Source organism: Nerophis ophidion, linkage group LG09 (genome assembly GCF_033978795.1).
Source record: "Nerophis ophidion isolate RoL-2023_Sa linkage group LG09, RoL_Noph_v1.0, whole genome shotgun sequence".
In the NCBI taxonomy this organism is placed as follows: Eukaryota; Metazoa; Chordata; class Actinopteri; order Syngnathiformes; family Syngnathidae; genus Nerophis; species Nerophis ophidion.
Genome location: NC_084619.1, coordinates 54464030 through 54480078, shown reverse-complemented (window position 1 = coordinate 54480078; position 16049 = coordinate 54464030). Strand labels below are relative to the sequence as shown.

The 16049-nt window shown below is 39.3% G+C and overlaps 1 protein-coding gene across 12 annotated transcripts in view; it reads left to right on the top strand.

Moving 5' to 3' along the window:
- LOC133559474 (mitogen-activated protein kinase kinase kinase kinase 3-like) overlaps window positions 1-15839 on the top strand; it is a 119636-nt gene extending 103797 nt beyond the window's left edge. For 8 of the 12 annotated variants that reach the window (XM_061911275.1, XM_061911273.1, XM_061911276.1 and 5 more), the window contains 6 exons: window positions 588-656; window positions 742-834; window positions 920-990; window positions 4091-4146; window positions 4228-4275; window positions 11188-15839. In XM_061911275.1, coding sequence (XP_061767259.1) covers window positions 588-656; window positions 742-834; window positions 920-990; window positions 4091-4146; window positions 4228-4275; window positions 11188-11275 — 425 coding nt within the window. In that variant the 3' untranslated portion in view covers window positions 11276-15839. The remainder of the gene's footprint in view (window positions 1-587; window positions 657-741; window positions 835-919; window positions 991-4090; window positions 4147-4227; window positions 4276-11187) is intronic. The other 4 variants (XM_061911281.1, XM_061911280.1, XM_061911278.1 and 1 more) reach the window with 1 other exon arrangement.
- Window positions 15840-16049: the final 210 nt, after the last annotated feature.

Sequence of the window (16049 nt, the reverse complement as noted above, 5' to 3'; positions counted from 1 at the left end):
GCGCTATATAAATATAATTCACTTCACTTCACGCACACACACACTCTCTAGAAAATTGGTACAATAGGTAACACCAGCTACCATAATGGACACGCCATCCTTGTCTGTCTCGACCAATTTTGTACTTTACAGCAGTGATTCTCAAACTGTGGTATGCAGGCTCTATCTAGTGACACGCCAAAGAATCAATTAATTAAGGGACTAGAGTTTAGTTCTCCGATAGCCAAACAGTGTTACTGTTCACACTGTATGTAATGTTACAGTGGCCAAAATATTAAATATACTTGTTAAATAAAACCTCTGCCATGTTGTTAATGAATACTTAGGCCTACTACGCTACTGTATTTTAATGTTGGCCATTTTGGTGGTACTTGGCGGGAAAATTTGAGAACCAATTTGAGATTTTTTTCTAGAATAATGTAACTTCCTACACCACATTAACACATCATAATGTAAGAACGCAGTGATGTTTTGCAGCAGCAACTTCCTCTACGTGTGTTTTTATTCACAATACTTGTAAGTTTCTCTGCTATTGTTAGCAATGCTATTTTGAATGCAAACTTTACGCCCGTTCCTTCTCACCGCAGACACGCCTCAGACGTGCGTGATCCACGTCACGCAGCTGGAGAGAGACACCATCCTCGTCTGTCTCGACCGTGAGTAGCTCGCCAACTTTACCTTCCAATGACGACAAACGCCTCCGCCGCCTCGCCTTCTGACTTCGCGCTCGCTCTTCCTCAGGGTGCATAAAGATCGTGAACCTCCAGGGCAGACTGAAATCCAGCAGGAAGCTGTCGGCCGAACTCACCTTTAACTTCCAGATCGAGTCCACAGGTAAACAAGCAACGTGGCGACGTGCGCCAACATTTGCGCCTGTCCATGAATAAAACACAGTGCTTTCTCCCGTTTTTGTTGGCAGTCTGTCTTCAGGATAGCGTGCTGGCCTTCTGGAGGCACGGCATGCAGGGGCGGAGCTTCAAGACCAACGAGGTAAGGCCGGTGGCGTGTTATCATTACCCAAATTGCAGTTTTATTTTTGATTTCATGCCCAAGCCTTAAACAAGAGGTCTTTAGACTCTTTTCCACAAGGTTGGGCACATATATTGCCATTCTTCATCTTCTGTTCACTTCATTTCCTGCTAAAGCCTGTTAAGATATGATTTGCTGTTAGACAAACTTAACATTGCTGACAAAGCAAGTACTTAGTAAATTACCAATTCTTACTGAGGACCGCATTGCACATTGCTCCCTGTGGCACCTACAGTGGAGTATGACTATACAGGACTTCCTTGAAAAAAAGTTTCTTAATCTCAATGAGAAGAAGATAAGAAAAAAGGGGAACCGGTACTTTTCAAAAAGAGTATAGTACCGTTTTTGATTCATTAGTACCGCGATACTATACTAGTACCGGTATACCATACACTCCTAGTTTGAACCGTTTCTTAAATTGGATCATATCAGTAAACTGTTTGATTTTGTTACCTAATCCATTCAATGATTAAATTCCACATACTGGTAACAAAAACAAAAAAATAATGATTATATCTTATAATCTACAAATATCTCTGAAGTTGATTTAAAGACTTAAGTGTTCAAAGTTAAAAACAAAACTGTCCGACTGATCTTTCAGACTTTAATGAGTGGGGCTTTTATGCATCCGCAATCATTTTAGTGGGATTTTTTTTTTTAACTGTCATTGCTCAATATACAATAATGAATTAAAATCAATTTTGTTATGACCCCGAAAGGGAATAAGCGGTAGAAATGGATGGATGGATTATTGACACATTTAAGACTCCAATTGGGGGTACCCACGTTTGGGGTCCTCTCCAAGGTTTCTCATGGTCATTCTTGTCGAAGTCTCACTGGGTTGAGGGTTTTTCCTTGTCCTTGTGTGGGCGCTCATCCGCGGATGCTGTTGTGGCTTGTGCAGCCCTTTGAGACACTTCTAATTTAGGGCTATATAAATAAACATTGATCGATTGAATGGTACTTTCCTGGGTAAATAAAGGTTAAAACACAGAAAAAAAACTATAGGCTGACCTCAGGGATGCAGTGTCACTCCTTGTTGTGCATGGGATACTTCAGTATCATTTGAAACCATGACTAATATTCACCGTTATGCCGTTAATATAGATATATTTTCTGAATACTGGCTAATTATTGTGTCATTGTGGCTAAGTTGGAAACACTGAATCCCTGTTGCTACGTCTTTTTACTCTCTGGCAGACCATGTACGTCATGAACTGTGATAAGAGTCGGAGTTATGATGCATACCACCAACGTGAAATGTTATTGTGGCGGTCTAAACTTATTTAGTGCAGGTCTCCACAAATACAAGAATGTGTGGGAAACACTTTCGGTCAGGTTTCTTAACCTTTTTGACCTCGGAGCCCAACTTTCCCACTGCAGAGTGGGTCAGGCCCCACACAAATATTAACGGGCGGTATAGCTCGGTTGATGGAGCGGCCGTGCCAGCAACTTGAGGGTTGCAGGTTCGATCCTCCTCCATCCTAGTCACTGCTGTTGTGTCCTTGGGCAAGACACTTTACCCACCTGTACCCAGTGCCACCCCCAATGCTTTAAATGAAACTTTGATATTGGGTTTCACTATGTAAAGCGCTTTGAGTCACTAGAGAAAAAGCGCTATATAAATATAATTTACTTCACAACAGTCTTCCTCTTGATTTTAATCGTAATCAATTTTTACAGCTCGAAAATACACACCAAAAATAATTAAATAAAAATAAAATAAGACATATGTAAAAATAAATTTTAACTAAATTTACCGTATTTTTCGGATTGTAAATCTTAGTTTTTTTTCATAGTTTGGCCGGGGGTGCAACTTATACTCTGGAACGACTTATGTGTGAAATTATTAACACATTACCGTAAAGTATCAAATAATATTATTTATCTCATTCTCCTAAGAGACTAGACATACCGATAGAAGAGGAAGCGGCGCATTGTCTACCTTTGGAGTTGGCAGAGTTGGCAGAGTCTTACCATACGTTACATCAACATACCAGGCACCTTCTTAGTTGGTTATTTATGCGTCATATAACGTACACTTATTCAGCCTGTTGTTCACTATTCTTTATTTATTTTAAATTGCCTTTCAAATGGCTGTTCTTGGTGTTGGGTTTTATCTAATAAATTTCTCCCAAAAATGCGACTTATACTTTAGTGCGACTTATATATACACAGTATATATATATGTATATATGTTTTTGTCCTTCTTTATTATGCATTTTCGGCCGGTGCGACTTATACTCCGGAGCGACTTCTAACCCGAAAAATGCGGTAATAACATTATTTTTAAGATATATTTTTTTAATGAAACTGTCAATAAAATTAAAGTGCAAATGAAAATACAGCGTCACCAATACAGCGACACCACTTTAGTCATAATTTTTTGCGCTTAAGAAACTTCTCTATGACTTTAACTGCAGACTTCTTCTGTTTGTTTAATATTGTCATTACTGCCACAAGTGGTGGAAAAGTGTATTACAACTGAGTACCGCTGAGGTCCATACAGACCACAGCTGGAAACAGATCATTTTTAGCGGCTTCTAGAGCAGGGTTTTCTGATTTTTTTTTTACTTCAGGGCCCAACTTTTTCAATACAGAGGCCTGGGGCCCACTCAAAAATTAACACTGAATTGGTATTAATTAATTAATTAGTATCTTACACCTGATTTTAATCTTATTCAATATTTACAGTTTTAAAATATATACATTGAATAATTGTAAAAATGAAATAATTCTAACTACATTCAACAAGAAATATATTTCAATATATAAGTTTCCTAAATGAACTGTTAATAAAAATTTAAGTGCAAATGAAAATACAGCTTCAACACTTAAGTTATATTTTTTGCACTTAAGATACTTCTCTATGACTTAAGCGGCAGACTTCTTCTGTTTGTTTGGTGTTGTCATTACTGCCACAAGTGGTGGATAAGCGTATTACAACTGAGTACCATTTCCTAGCCCTATGGTTTAGAAACACTGCTTTAGGCCGTGTTTTGTGTTTGGAACGTGCAGACTTTGGATACACTTGCCGTAATCTTTTCTGGGACTCTTTCAGATCACGCAGGAGATCTCGGACAGCACACGCATCTTCAGACTACTGGGGTCAGACAGGTGGGTACACACACACGCACGCACGCACACGCACGCACACGCATGCAGTCAGGCGTTAACATTCTGGCCTTCTCACAAAAGACGAGGTGACCACAGAGATCCTTATGACAGAGGCGTCACTCTGCCCAGGTATTGCTGGCTGGCAAAACTCTCTCTCTCTCTGTCTCTGTCTCTCTCTCTCTCTCTCTCGCTCTCTCTCTCTCGCTCTCTCTCTCATTGACCGGAACATTTGGACTTTTTCAAGGGGATTTGTGTTTTTCCGGAGCGCAGGGGGGTCTCTTGCTTGTTCATTGATGAGAGTGAAGACACCGCCATGGAATTTATCACCTGAATTACACGATTCTTGCGAGTTGAACAACTAAAGAACGCACACTAAAGAATAGAGTTTTATTTTGGTGTCTGCACTCTCAGCATTTAGCGATGTTTTATTTGATGAATGACAAGAGTACAAAGTTCACACAGGCCATGTCCACAAATATATTCATACTTCCCTTTGTTTTGTTGGTGTGTTATACCAGCACATTGATACAGTGGCGCCTCAAATTAAAATATGATACAGTCTTAACTAAGTCATGTGAGGACACAGCTGTTATCTACACATTCTTGGATACAACAAGTAGGGGTGTCCCTGTCTGACATTAAAACCGATATCAGCAGAAGTGGATGATATCAGTTTGCATGTTACTGGTGTGTGATATTGTGTGCGATACAAGCAGTCTTGCAGCCTGTTTACTTCTGTGTGATATTGTGTGCGATACGAGCAGTCCTGCAGCCTGTTTACTTCTGTGTGATATTGTGTGCGATACAAGCAGTCCTGAAGCGTGTTTACTGATGTGTGATATCGGGTACGATCCAAGCAGTCCTGCAGCGTGTTTACTGGTGTGTCATATCGTGTGTGATACAAGCAGTCCTGCAGCGTGTTTACTTGTGTATGATATCGTGTGTGATACAAACAGTCCTGAAGCGTGTTTACTGATGTGTGACATCATGTACGATACAAGCAGTCCTGCAGCATGTTTACTGCTGTGTGATATTGTGTGCGATACAAACAGTCCTGCAGTGTGTTTACTTGTGTGATATCATGTGCGATACAAGCAGTCCTGCAGTGTGGTTAATGGTGTGATATCGTGAGCGATACAATCATTCCTGCAGTGTGTTTACTTTTGTTTGATATCATGTGTGATACTAGCAGTCCTACAGCGTATTTACTGGTGTGTGATATCATGTGCGATACAAACAGTCATGCAGCTTGTTTACTTGCGTTTGATATCGTGTGCGATACAAGCAGTCTTGCAGCGTGTTTACTGGTCTGTGATATGTGTGATAAACGGTCCTGCAGCGTGTTTACTTGTGTGTGACATCCTGTGCGATACAAGCAGTCCTGAAGCGTGGTTAATGGTGTGTGATATCGTGGGTGATACAAACATTCCTGCAGCGTGTTTGATATCATGGGTGATACAAGCAGTCCTGCAGCGTATTTACTGGTGTTTGATATCATGTGCGATACAAACAGTCCTGCAGCGTGTTTACTTGTACAATATTGTGTGCGATACAAGCAATCCTGTAGCGTGTTTACAGGTGTGGGATATTGTGTTCTAAACAAACAGCCCTGCAGTGTGTTTACTTGTGGGTGATATCTTGTGCGATACAAGCAGTCCTGCAGCGTGTTTACTGGTGTGTGATATCGTGTGCGATACAAGCAATCCTGCAGCGTGGTTACTGGTGTGTGATGTCGTGTGCTGTACAAGCAGTTTTGCAGCGTGTTTACCGGTGTGTGATATCGTGTGCGATACAAGCATTCCTGCAGCGTGTTTAGTTGTGCAAAGCTGGACAGGCAGTAAACATCTAAATGTCCTCCAATAAACACACAATTTATTCTGTTTTAGTCAAGTCATTTACAAAAGGTAAACATGCCGGGCTATAGGCTAGTAAGAGCTAGCAGCTACATAACAGCTAAGCACACAAGCTAGATATACGTAATAATAGTTTGTCAATACAAACAAATATCAAATAATCACAGTTGTGTATTACTTACACGTACAAAGTCTCCGAGGCAGAAGCGTGTTAGAAAGTATCCAGTAACAACATTCAACTTACTGTCATGAGCTTATTGTGTTGCCAAAAAAATAGCTATCACTCCACTTCAACTTAAAGACCATTCCAGAGGGTTAACAATAAATAGGTTAGTGTTTTTCATAACTACTATTATTCTCTGTTTGATTCCACTCCACGCTACGAAATAATACAAGCATGTATGATTCCTGCTGATATTGGATCAGTATTGGTATCGGCCAACACACAATGCTCCAATACCAGCATGGTATCGGAAGGGACAACGTTGTATCACCCAGGATAAAAGAAGTGAAGACACACCAGTCTTAAATTAAGTTAAAAGTGATGTTAAATGTTGTATCCATTTTATTTTTTCATGTTTGTATTGTTTGATGCGTGTACAATTATAGTTATTCAAAACGAAAAAAAAAAAAAAGTTTCAAGTTAACTTTTTTGTCTATTTTCTATTGGAATTTTTATTTTTCCACTTTTAATAGGATTCAGTGGAATTGATAACCAAAACCAAGGTACCACTGTATTGTTGTAGGACTTTTTCTGGAAACAATTTTGTCCAAGCTCCTGATTGGCTGAATTGGTGTTGCAGGTTACATCACCGCCTGCTTGAGACCGACTTGTTGTTGTTTTGCCCTGTAATGGCATTATTTATTTATGAGAACAACAAGTGTATTTGTGGACATGGCCTAATAATTGTATTATGTTGCCTGGAATTCTAAATAATCCAATGATTTAGATCTGGAGCTCTTACTGGTCCTTCTGAACAAATCTTCCTTTTCTACCTAAATTATTTCCATGTATGATTTTCAATTTGTATCATGTTTGACACAGCAGGTCACAAAATATGTTTGTTGATTTATAACAAACCAAAATATAATGCAACACACAAATAGGTACAAAAAAACCCATCTAAAGCAGGGGTATCAAATGTGCCGCCCGCGATCAGGTTTTATCCGGCCCGCGGGATGAGTTTGCTAAGTAAAAAAAATCAGCCAAAATTTTGGAATGAAATAAATTGCTGTTCTAAATGTGTCCACTAGATTTCACAATAGCAATTCTTTGTATCTTTGTAGATGATGCTACATATATAAAAAAAAAAAACACACAAAAAAACTACATGTTAGTGCACTAGTCGAGCAAAATGAGCAAACTACATAAATAACATCCTGTAATTAGGGACCAATGTCCTTTTGGGACAGAGGACCCTATTGAATTTGTAAGATTTTATTATTATTCTTTATTATTATTATTCCGTCGCCTCTTTGAGCTGTAATTTGATCCCCTTAACATGCTTCAAAACTCACCAAATTTGACACACACACCAGGACTGGCGAAAATTGCGATTTAATCAAAAAACCAAACCCCAAAACTCAAAATTGCGCTCTAGCGCCCCCTAGGAAGAAAACACAGACAAAACTGTCTGTAACTTCCAGTAGCAATCTCGTAGAAACATGATACAAAAACCTATGTAGGTCTCAGTTAGAGCTATATTTCATACACTCATACCTCCCAGCTAAAATCAACAGGAAGTTTGCAATTCCCCCTTCAATACAAAAGTTGGTTAAAAATGTTTTGCTTTTTTTCAAACATCTGAGGCCGTTTGTCGTTTCCGCTTCTAATAAACGCAGAAGAGTGATTGAACCCTTCTGATGAAAGAGTTTTACTTTCTACGGTTTGGATTTTATGAGCCCGCAAAGTGCTCGTACGCTGTTGCAGTTGCGCTGATGTCACAAGATGGCGGCTTCCTGCTCGGCTTCCTGCTCAGACAAAACTGCCTCTAACTCACTGTAGAAATGTCATACTCACATGAAACAAAAACCTCAATGTAGGTCTCACTGAGACCTATATTTCATAGACTGACAACCTCCAGCTAAAATCAACAGGAAGTTTGCTATTCCCCTTTCAATACAAAAGCTCCAATCCGTTCACAATGCATTAGAGTCTCAAAATGGCGGCACCAAGGCGTCCTTATAAAATGCTCAAGCCACTTTACAACTGTGATTACTATGAGACTGATGTATAACACATGTGTATACAACTTTTTCTCTGTGTAATAATCCATCCATCCATCTATCTTCAAAGTGGTCCCATCCATTGCTGCTTGCAGCTTTAATTTGATTTTTATATATATATATATTTTATCTTGATAGATTGAAAATTAACACCAAAGAGTTGACTGATAATAATAATAATGAATTATGAGTTACGCACTTTACATTTGTTAAAATCTCAAAGTGCTACAAAGTATAAAAATAAAAAATTAAAATAAATTGAAAAAATAGAAGAATAAAAAGTTAAAATATATAATAAAAAATTAAAATAGAAATGACATCATGACACACACTAGATAAACACTAGAAGGTGTTTGTTCCATTTTTAAACAATGAAAACAATATGGAAGTTGTCTTTCTTTTTAAGTTATCGTACCGTGATTTGATCTACTCGGGAGTAGGTTTTTCTCCATGTGGCCCCCCATTTCAAATGAGTTCGACACCCCTGCTCTAAAGGCTGTAATGGTATTTAAAATGCATGAAATGCCAATTGACTCATTTAGTTCCATGTCATATACACCTGCTGTTTCAAATTTGATACACACCTCAACACACTTAAAAAAATAAAAGTTGAAATATTAAGTACCGTATTTCCTTGAATAGCCGCAGGGGCGCTAATTAATTTAAAACCTCTTCTCACTCCTGCACTTATTCAAGACATGCGGTAAAAGTAAGCAGGCGCTAATAATTTTAAAGGGGAACATTGTCACAATTTCAAGAGGGGTTAAAAACAATAAAAATCAGTTCCCAGTGGCTTGTTGTATTTTTTAAATTTTACCGGGCACGGAATATCCCTAAAAAAAGCTTTAAAGTGCCTTTTTTTGCTCTCTGCGAAGACACTGTTCATTTTCCTGTGACGTCATACAGTGTTGCCAATACAAACAAACAATGGCGAATACCACAGCAAGATATAGCGACATTAGCTCGGATTCAGACTCGGATTTCAGCGGTTTAAGCGATTCAACAGATTACGCATGTATTGAAACAGATGGTTGTAGTATGAAAGTATTGAAGAAGAAACTGAAGCTATTAAGCGAATAGCTATTGACGCTATTCATAGCCATAGCATGGCCGAATAGCTGCGTTAGCATTGCCGGTAAAATGTGCGGACCAAACGTTTAGGACTTTCGCATCTTGTGACATTGGAGCAACTTAAATCCTTCGATTGGTAAGTGTTTTTTTCGCATTAAATGTGGGTGGAAGGAAACGTAATATAGTTGCAAATGCATCTGCAGGTTATCCATACATCTCTGTGCCATGTCTGCTTTAGCACCGCCGGTAAATAGCATGTTAGCATCGATTAGCGTAGCATGTTAGCATCGATTAGCTGGCAGTCAACATCAACAAAACTCACCTTTGTGATTTTGTTGCCTTTATCGTTGCAAATGCATCTGCAGGTTATCCATACATCTCTGTGCCATGTCTGTCATCGCCGGTAAAATGTGGAGACAGTCCAGCACATTCAATGGGGGTCTGGCGGCAGACACTTTCGCATCTTCGGGCCAGTGGTGCAACTTGAATCCCTCCGTTAGTGTTGTTACACCCTCCGACAACACACCGACGAGGCATGATGTCTCCAAGGTTCCAAAAAAATAGTCGAAAAAACGGAAAATAACAGAGCTGAGACCCGGTGTTTGCAATGTGTTGAAAATGAAAATGGCGGCTGTATTACCTCGGTGACGTCATGTTCTGATGTCACAGCCACAGAGCGATAAACAGAAAGGCGCTTAATTCGCCAAAATTCACCCGTTTAGAGTTCGGAAATCGGTTAAAAAAATATATGGTCTTTTTCCTGCACCATCAAGGTATATATTGACGCTTACATAGGTCTGGTGATAATGTTCCCCTTTAAAACCTCTTCTCACCCCTACGCTTACCAGGAAAAAATTGAGTGTGATATAAAAAAAAATAAAAAATTAATCTGCGGCCGTGGCCCGGTGGTTGGGGACCACTGCTCTACAACATGTCATCGCGCCCACCTTTACACCATGCTATCTGCGTGCCGGTCGGACGCATGCATATCTCTGCTTCTCATACGAGATTGCAATGCATACTTGGTCAACAACCATACCTTTTACACTGGTGGTTGTGATATAAACAACTTTGACACTCTTACTAATATGCGCCACACTTTGTGAACCCACACCAAACACATTTCTGGAGAACATCGGCTCTGTAAAACATTATAAACGCAACTTAAGAATTACCCAGAATTCCAATGCATCCATGACTCTTGGCTATATTATACACGTGCCCTCAACCCAGCCCACCTCAACCGGCGCACGGAGAGGGAGGGCGGGGTTTGGTGCTAGTGGGGTGTATACTATAGCCAAGAGTCATAGATCCATTGGAATTCTGGGTAATTCTTATGTTGCGTTTATAATGTGTTACAGAGCCAATGTTCTCCAGAAATGTGTTTGGTGTGGGTTCACAGAGTGTGGTGCATATTAGTAAGAGTGTTAAAGTTGTTTATATCACAACCGTCAGTGTGATCTATATGGCTGTGGAACAAGATCCCTGGATTACACATATTAAAAGCAAAAAAAAACCTCCTCCGCCATTTTGGAAATGACGACAGGGGAAGAGTCACTCGTGTCGTCACGACTTTGACCCGGCGGTAAAAGTAAGCCTGCGCTAATAAATTTGGGGAGCGAGTTTGACCCGGCAGTAATTCAAGGCAGGCGCATATTGCATGCCTGGCGACTATTCAAGGAAATAAGGTAATTTCACATTTCTTCAACTGTTCATACTGATGTGTTAGTTCCTTTTTCCCCCAAATTGGCCAAAGTTTACTCAACACTGCTGCTCTCATGTGGACTAAACTGATGTATCGTTTCCGATACATCGGTGCTGGGCTGAGGGCTCCTGTCCAACCTTTCTGCTTCACCCCTCTCTGTTTGGTAACGTGTGTGCGTGTGTTTAGGGTGGTCGTGCTGGAGAGTCGACCCACGGACAACCCGACCGCCCACAGCAACCTGTACATCCTGGCGGGCCACGAAAACAGCTACTGACACTCACGCCAACACCAGGACGCGCACCAGGCCACTCCCCCTCCCTGCAAGCCCCGCCCCCTTCCTCTCCTAGCGGGCGCACGGTGAGGTCGGCGTCACCACGGGAGACCAGCTTTGCCAGAAGGCACCGGGTGAGTTCAAAGACAAAAAAAAGAAAAAAGGAAGGCTCCGCCCCTTGCCCAGCACGGAGGCGTGTCCTCATGGTGCACAACTTGCACAGACCCCGCCCACCTCACTTTTATTTATTATGGCATGACGTTAACACCGCCGCAACGAGGCTCCTCCTTTTTGAGCGGGAAAACCCCGCCCCTCAAAAAAAAGAAAACAAGCTTTCCCGCCTCCGCTTGGCAACAGAAGTGCTAAAGTGCTGTGTATTTAATGGTTGTACATATAAATGTAGTATTTTTGGACAGATAGGAACACTAAAAGTGGTGTGGCTCCACCGTTTAGACGCGTGCGTACTTGCAAACACGCCAGGACTTGTAAGATGGACGACACAAAAAAACGCCACGCCCAGGCATCACTCTTTCACTTCTTTCTGCCATTTAAAAAAAAAAAAAAAACATTTTTATGCAGTTTTTAATGCTCTTTTTTTTTATTTGAACCACTGGTGTTAAACATTTGCACAGAGAAAAAAAAGGTATGAGTGTTTGTGTTATGATTGTGCGTCGTGTTGTGCAGCATCAACTCTCAGTACTCGTCCAGGAAAATGTTTCATCTGCCTTTTTTTTCTTTTATTTAAAATGTTTTTTTTTTATCTTTGGATGTTTCACTCCTTGTCAAACCTTCTCTTTTCCTGACATGTTTGACCTTTCTTTCTCAGCACGCTCCTTTTTTTACAACAGTTGCGCACTGTACACAAAAATCTTTTGATTTTGCAAGCGAAAACTTAACTTTTACAGTAAACATGTTCATGCTTTTTTAACCCAATTAGTGCAAATTGAAAAACTAAATCATTTTAAAAATAACAATTGTAAGAGTGTATTGCTGGAAGTAGTAAAACGTTACCACTTTGATTTTTACTGTAAAATCCTGGCGATTGGGCTGCAGGTTTTTTTTTTTTTTTTTTATCTGACTTTTTTCTTTTACAGTGCAGTAAATTCCACGTTTTAACTGTTCTTCGAAGGCAACAGTGCAAAGACTATAATTTTTCTAAAAAATTTCCAGAAAAAAATAATCTTTTTTTCCAGGAAAACTTACCTTATTTTCCAGGACAGTTTTCCTTATTTTCCCGGACAATTTCACTTATTTACCATAAACATTCTCCTTATTTTCCAGGACAATTTTCCTCATTTTCACCGATAATTTCATTTATTTACCATAAATATTCTCCTTATTTTCCAGGACAGTTTTCCTTATTTTCCCCGACAATTTCACTTATTTACCATAACCATTCTCCTTATTTTCCAGGACAGTTTTCCTCCTTTTCCAGGACAGTTTTCCTCATTTTCCCCGACAATTTCATTTATTTACCATAAACATTCTCCTTATTTTCCAGGACAGTTTTCCTTATTTTCCAGGACAGCTTTCCTTATTTTCCCCGACAATTTCATTTATTTAACATGAACATTCTCCTTATTTTCCAGGACAGTTTTCCTTATTTACCTGGAATATTTACTTTATTTTGCAGGTTATTCCCACTTATTTTCACAAAATATTCCCGGGGAAAATTCCCTTATTTCCACAAAACATTTTCCTTTATTCCCCTTGTTTACCTATTTTTTCTAGATTTTTTTTTCCTGGAAATTTCCTCGCTTTCACCCCCAAAATTCCCTTACTTTCTCGGAAAACGCCCTAATTTCCAAAGGTAAATGTTGACAGATTTGCACTAAACAAGTCACACCCATGAACAATTACGGTAAATAGAACTATTATAACAAAAAAAGTTCAAAACACAAATCTATTTTGTTGTTTTACAGGGCTGATAGTTGTGTTTTTTTTTTAACAATGATGCAAGCTGTGATGGACTCAAAACACTAATAGAACTTTAAAAAAAAAATCTTATTACAAAAGCTGACATCCTTCAGTAGAAAGTACATATAGAAAATATTATTTTGATTTGTACAGTGGGTTATATTCAAAATACCGCATTTCCTCATATATTGGCTTGGAGCATTTTCTGTAAAAAAAAAAAAAAAAAAGTTTATTTAAAAAAATATATTTTTTGACCAGAAGAAATATCCACCCATCCATCCATTTTTTTCTACCGCTTATCCATTCCGGGGTCATGTGTGGTGCTGGAGCCTATCTCAGCTACAATCGGGCGGAAGGCGGTGTTCACCCTGGACAAGTCGCCACCTCATCACAGTCAATTAAAATATATGTCAACATAAAGACACAATTAACCTTTTTAAGCTAATATTACATTTAATTCGAGTACAAAAAATATGAAGTAGGCTCCAGCACCCCCTGAGACACCGGAAGAAACAAGAGGTATAAAATGGATGGGAAAAAAACACTTGGAGAGTGCAAACCTCCACCGGGTCCTAGCTCCCAACGGACCATAATAAAAAAAAATGCAAAATCCTCACAGTTATCCGGATCATCCTGGAAGTTTAATCGCTTATTGTTTTTATCACATTTGGGAAACTTCCTGACAGTTTTATTAAAATATACCCGTAACTTTTTTCATTTTGGAAATGGCTTCAGTCGGCGTTCAGGGATTACTTACAATCAAACAGAGTATAATTAATACAGATGTCTTGTGCTGCCTCGATCACGCGATAAGTGCCGCGCGTGAAAATTGTACGTTTTTATCAACCGCAAATACGTGGGCGTCCAGTTTGGACTGATTGAACGTCTCTTTAAACGTCTTTTAAATTAAGCAGGTGCCATTATTTGAGGAATTACGGTATTGTGCAACTTGTGGATTCTTCTAAAATATCAGTGATTTAAAGGCCTACTGAAATGAGATTTTCTTATTTAAACGGGGATAGCAGGTCCATTCTATATGTCATACTTGATCATTTTGCGATATTGCCATATTTTTGCTGAAACGATTTAGTAGAGAACATCCACGATAAAGTTCGTAACTTTTGGTCGCTAATAAAAAAGCATTGCCTTTACCGGAAGTAGCAGAGGATATGCGCGTGACGTCACGGGTTGTAGGGCTCCTCACATCGTTTACAATTATGGCCACCAGCAGCTAGAGCGATTCGGACCGAGAAAGCGACAATTTCCCCATTAATGTGAGCAAGGATAAAAGATTCGTGGATGAGGAAATTTAGAGTGAAGGACTAGAAAAAAAAAGTGATTGCAGTGGGAGCGATTCAGATGTTTTTAGACGCATTTATTAGGATAATTCTGGAAAATCCCTTATCTGCCTATTGTGTTGGTAGTGTTTTAGTAAAATTAAATAGTACCTTATAGTCGGAAGGGTGTGGCCACGGGTGTGTTGACGCCAAAGTCTCTGAGGGAAGTCACGGCAGGACGGAAGCTCTGCTGATTCCTCCAGTAATAGCAGACTTATTACCACAATTTTCTCACCGAAAACTGCCGGTTGACATGTAGTCGGGATCCATGTTCGCTTGACCGCTCTGATCCATAGTAAAGTTTCACCTCCGGGAATTTTAAACAAGGAAAAACCGTGTGTTTGTGTGGCTAAAGGCTAAAAGCTTCCCGCCTCCATCTTTCTACTTTGACTTCTCCATTATTAATTCAACAAATTGCAAAAGATTCAGCAACACAGATGTCCAGAATACTGTGTAATTATGCAATTAAAGCAGACTACTTATTGCTTGGTTTGGGCTAGAAAATAATGTCCGCTACAACCGGTGACGTCAAACACACGAGTCATCATACGGCGACGTTTGCAACAGAATATTTCCCGGGAAATTTAAAATTGTAATTTAGTAAACTAAAAAGGCCGTATTGGCATGTGTTGCAATGTTAATATTTCATCATTGATATATAAACTATCAGACTGCGTGGTGGGTAGTAGTGGGTTTCGGTAGGCCTTTAAATCACCAGTCACCTGTTTTTTCCTCTCCTCTGTGTGACAAAAAGCTGAGTAGAAGAAAGGCACTGAATATTAGGCGGGCTGTAATGTCGCCCTCCTGTGGTGCGGCAGAGTAACTACAAGTTGACAGGTTTTTATAAAAAAAAAAAAAAAAGCAAAGTTTTAGACGAAAGTAGGTAAAATAATCATGTTTTTATGCCAGTGACGTCACACTTTGAGTTCATATCCGTCTCTTGCTACTTTGCATGATGCATTTGTTTGTGGCTCAGCTCTGTTTTTGTCATGTTTTTATTAGCATTTTTGTTTTTCAGTCATGTTTCCATTTTATCCTGCTTATTTTCTGTTGGAAGAAAATACAAAGTTGGCCTTAATGTTTTTTATTATGTAAAATTTGAACGCCACCCTTAACACAAGCTCACGCTAATTGTCGCACGTACACAGGTGTGTTGTTCATGATGCAATGCGCACGTTATGACATGTACATAGTGTAAAGAATTCAAAAAGTTGGGTTTGTTTTACATACTGTATAATTGCCTATATTTTGTTGCGGAAGTGTAACAGATTTATGAGAAGTTAACACATTAAAAAGAAGGACGTTGACGCACACACCTGTCTTGTTCTTGCTTCACTTTGTCGTGGAAAAATGACGACTAATGGAAGCTGTATGATAAATGTTTATGCAGCATTTAGCCATAACAATCACATTTTACATCTTTATTTGTTGCACAATTGAAATAGAATAAGTTCTCATCTTTCAACTTAAAACTTTTTTTACATCTTTATAAAGGATCAAAATACAACACAAATGATAACACA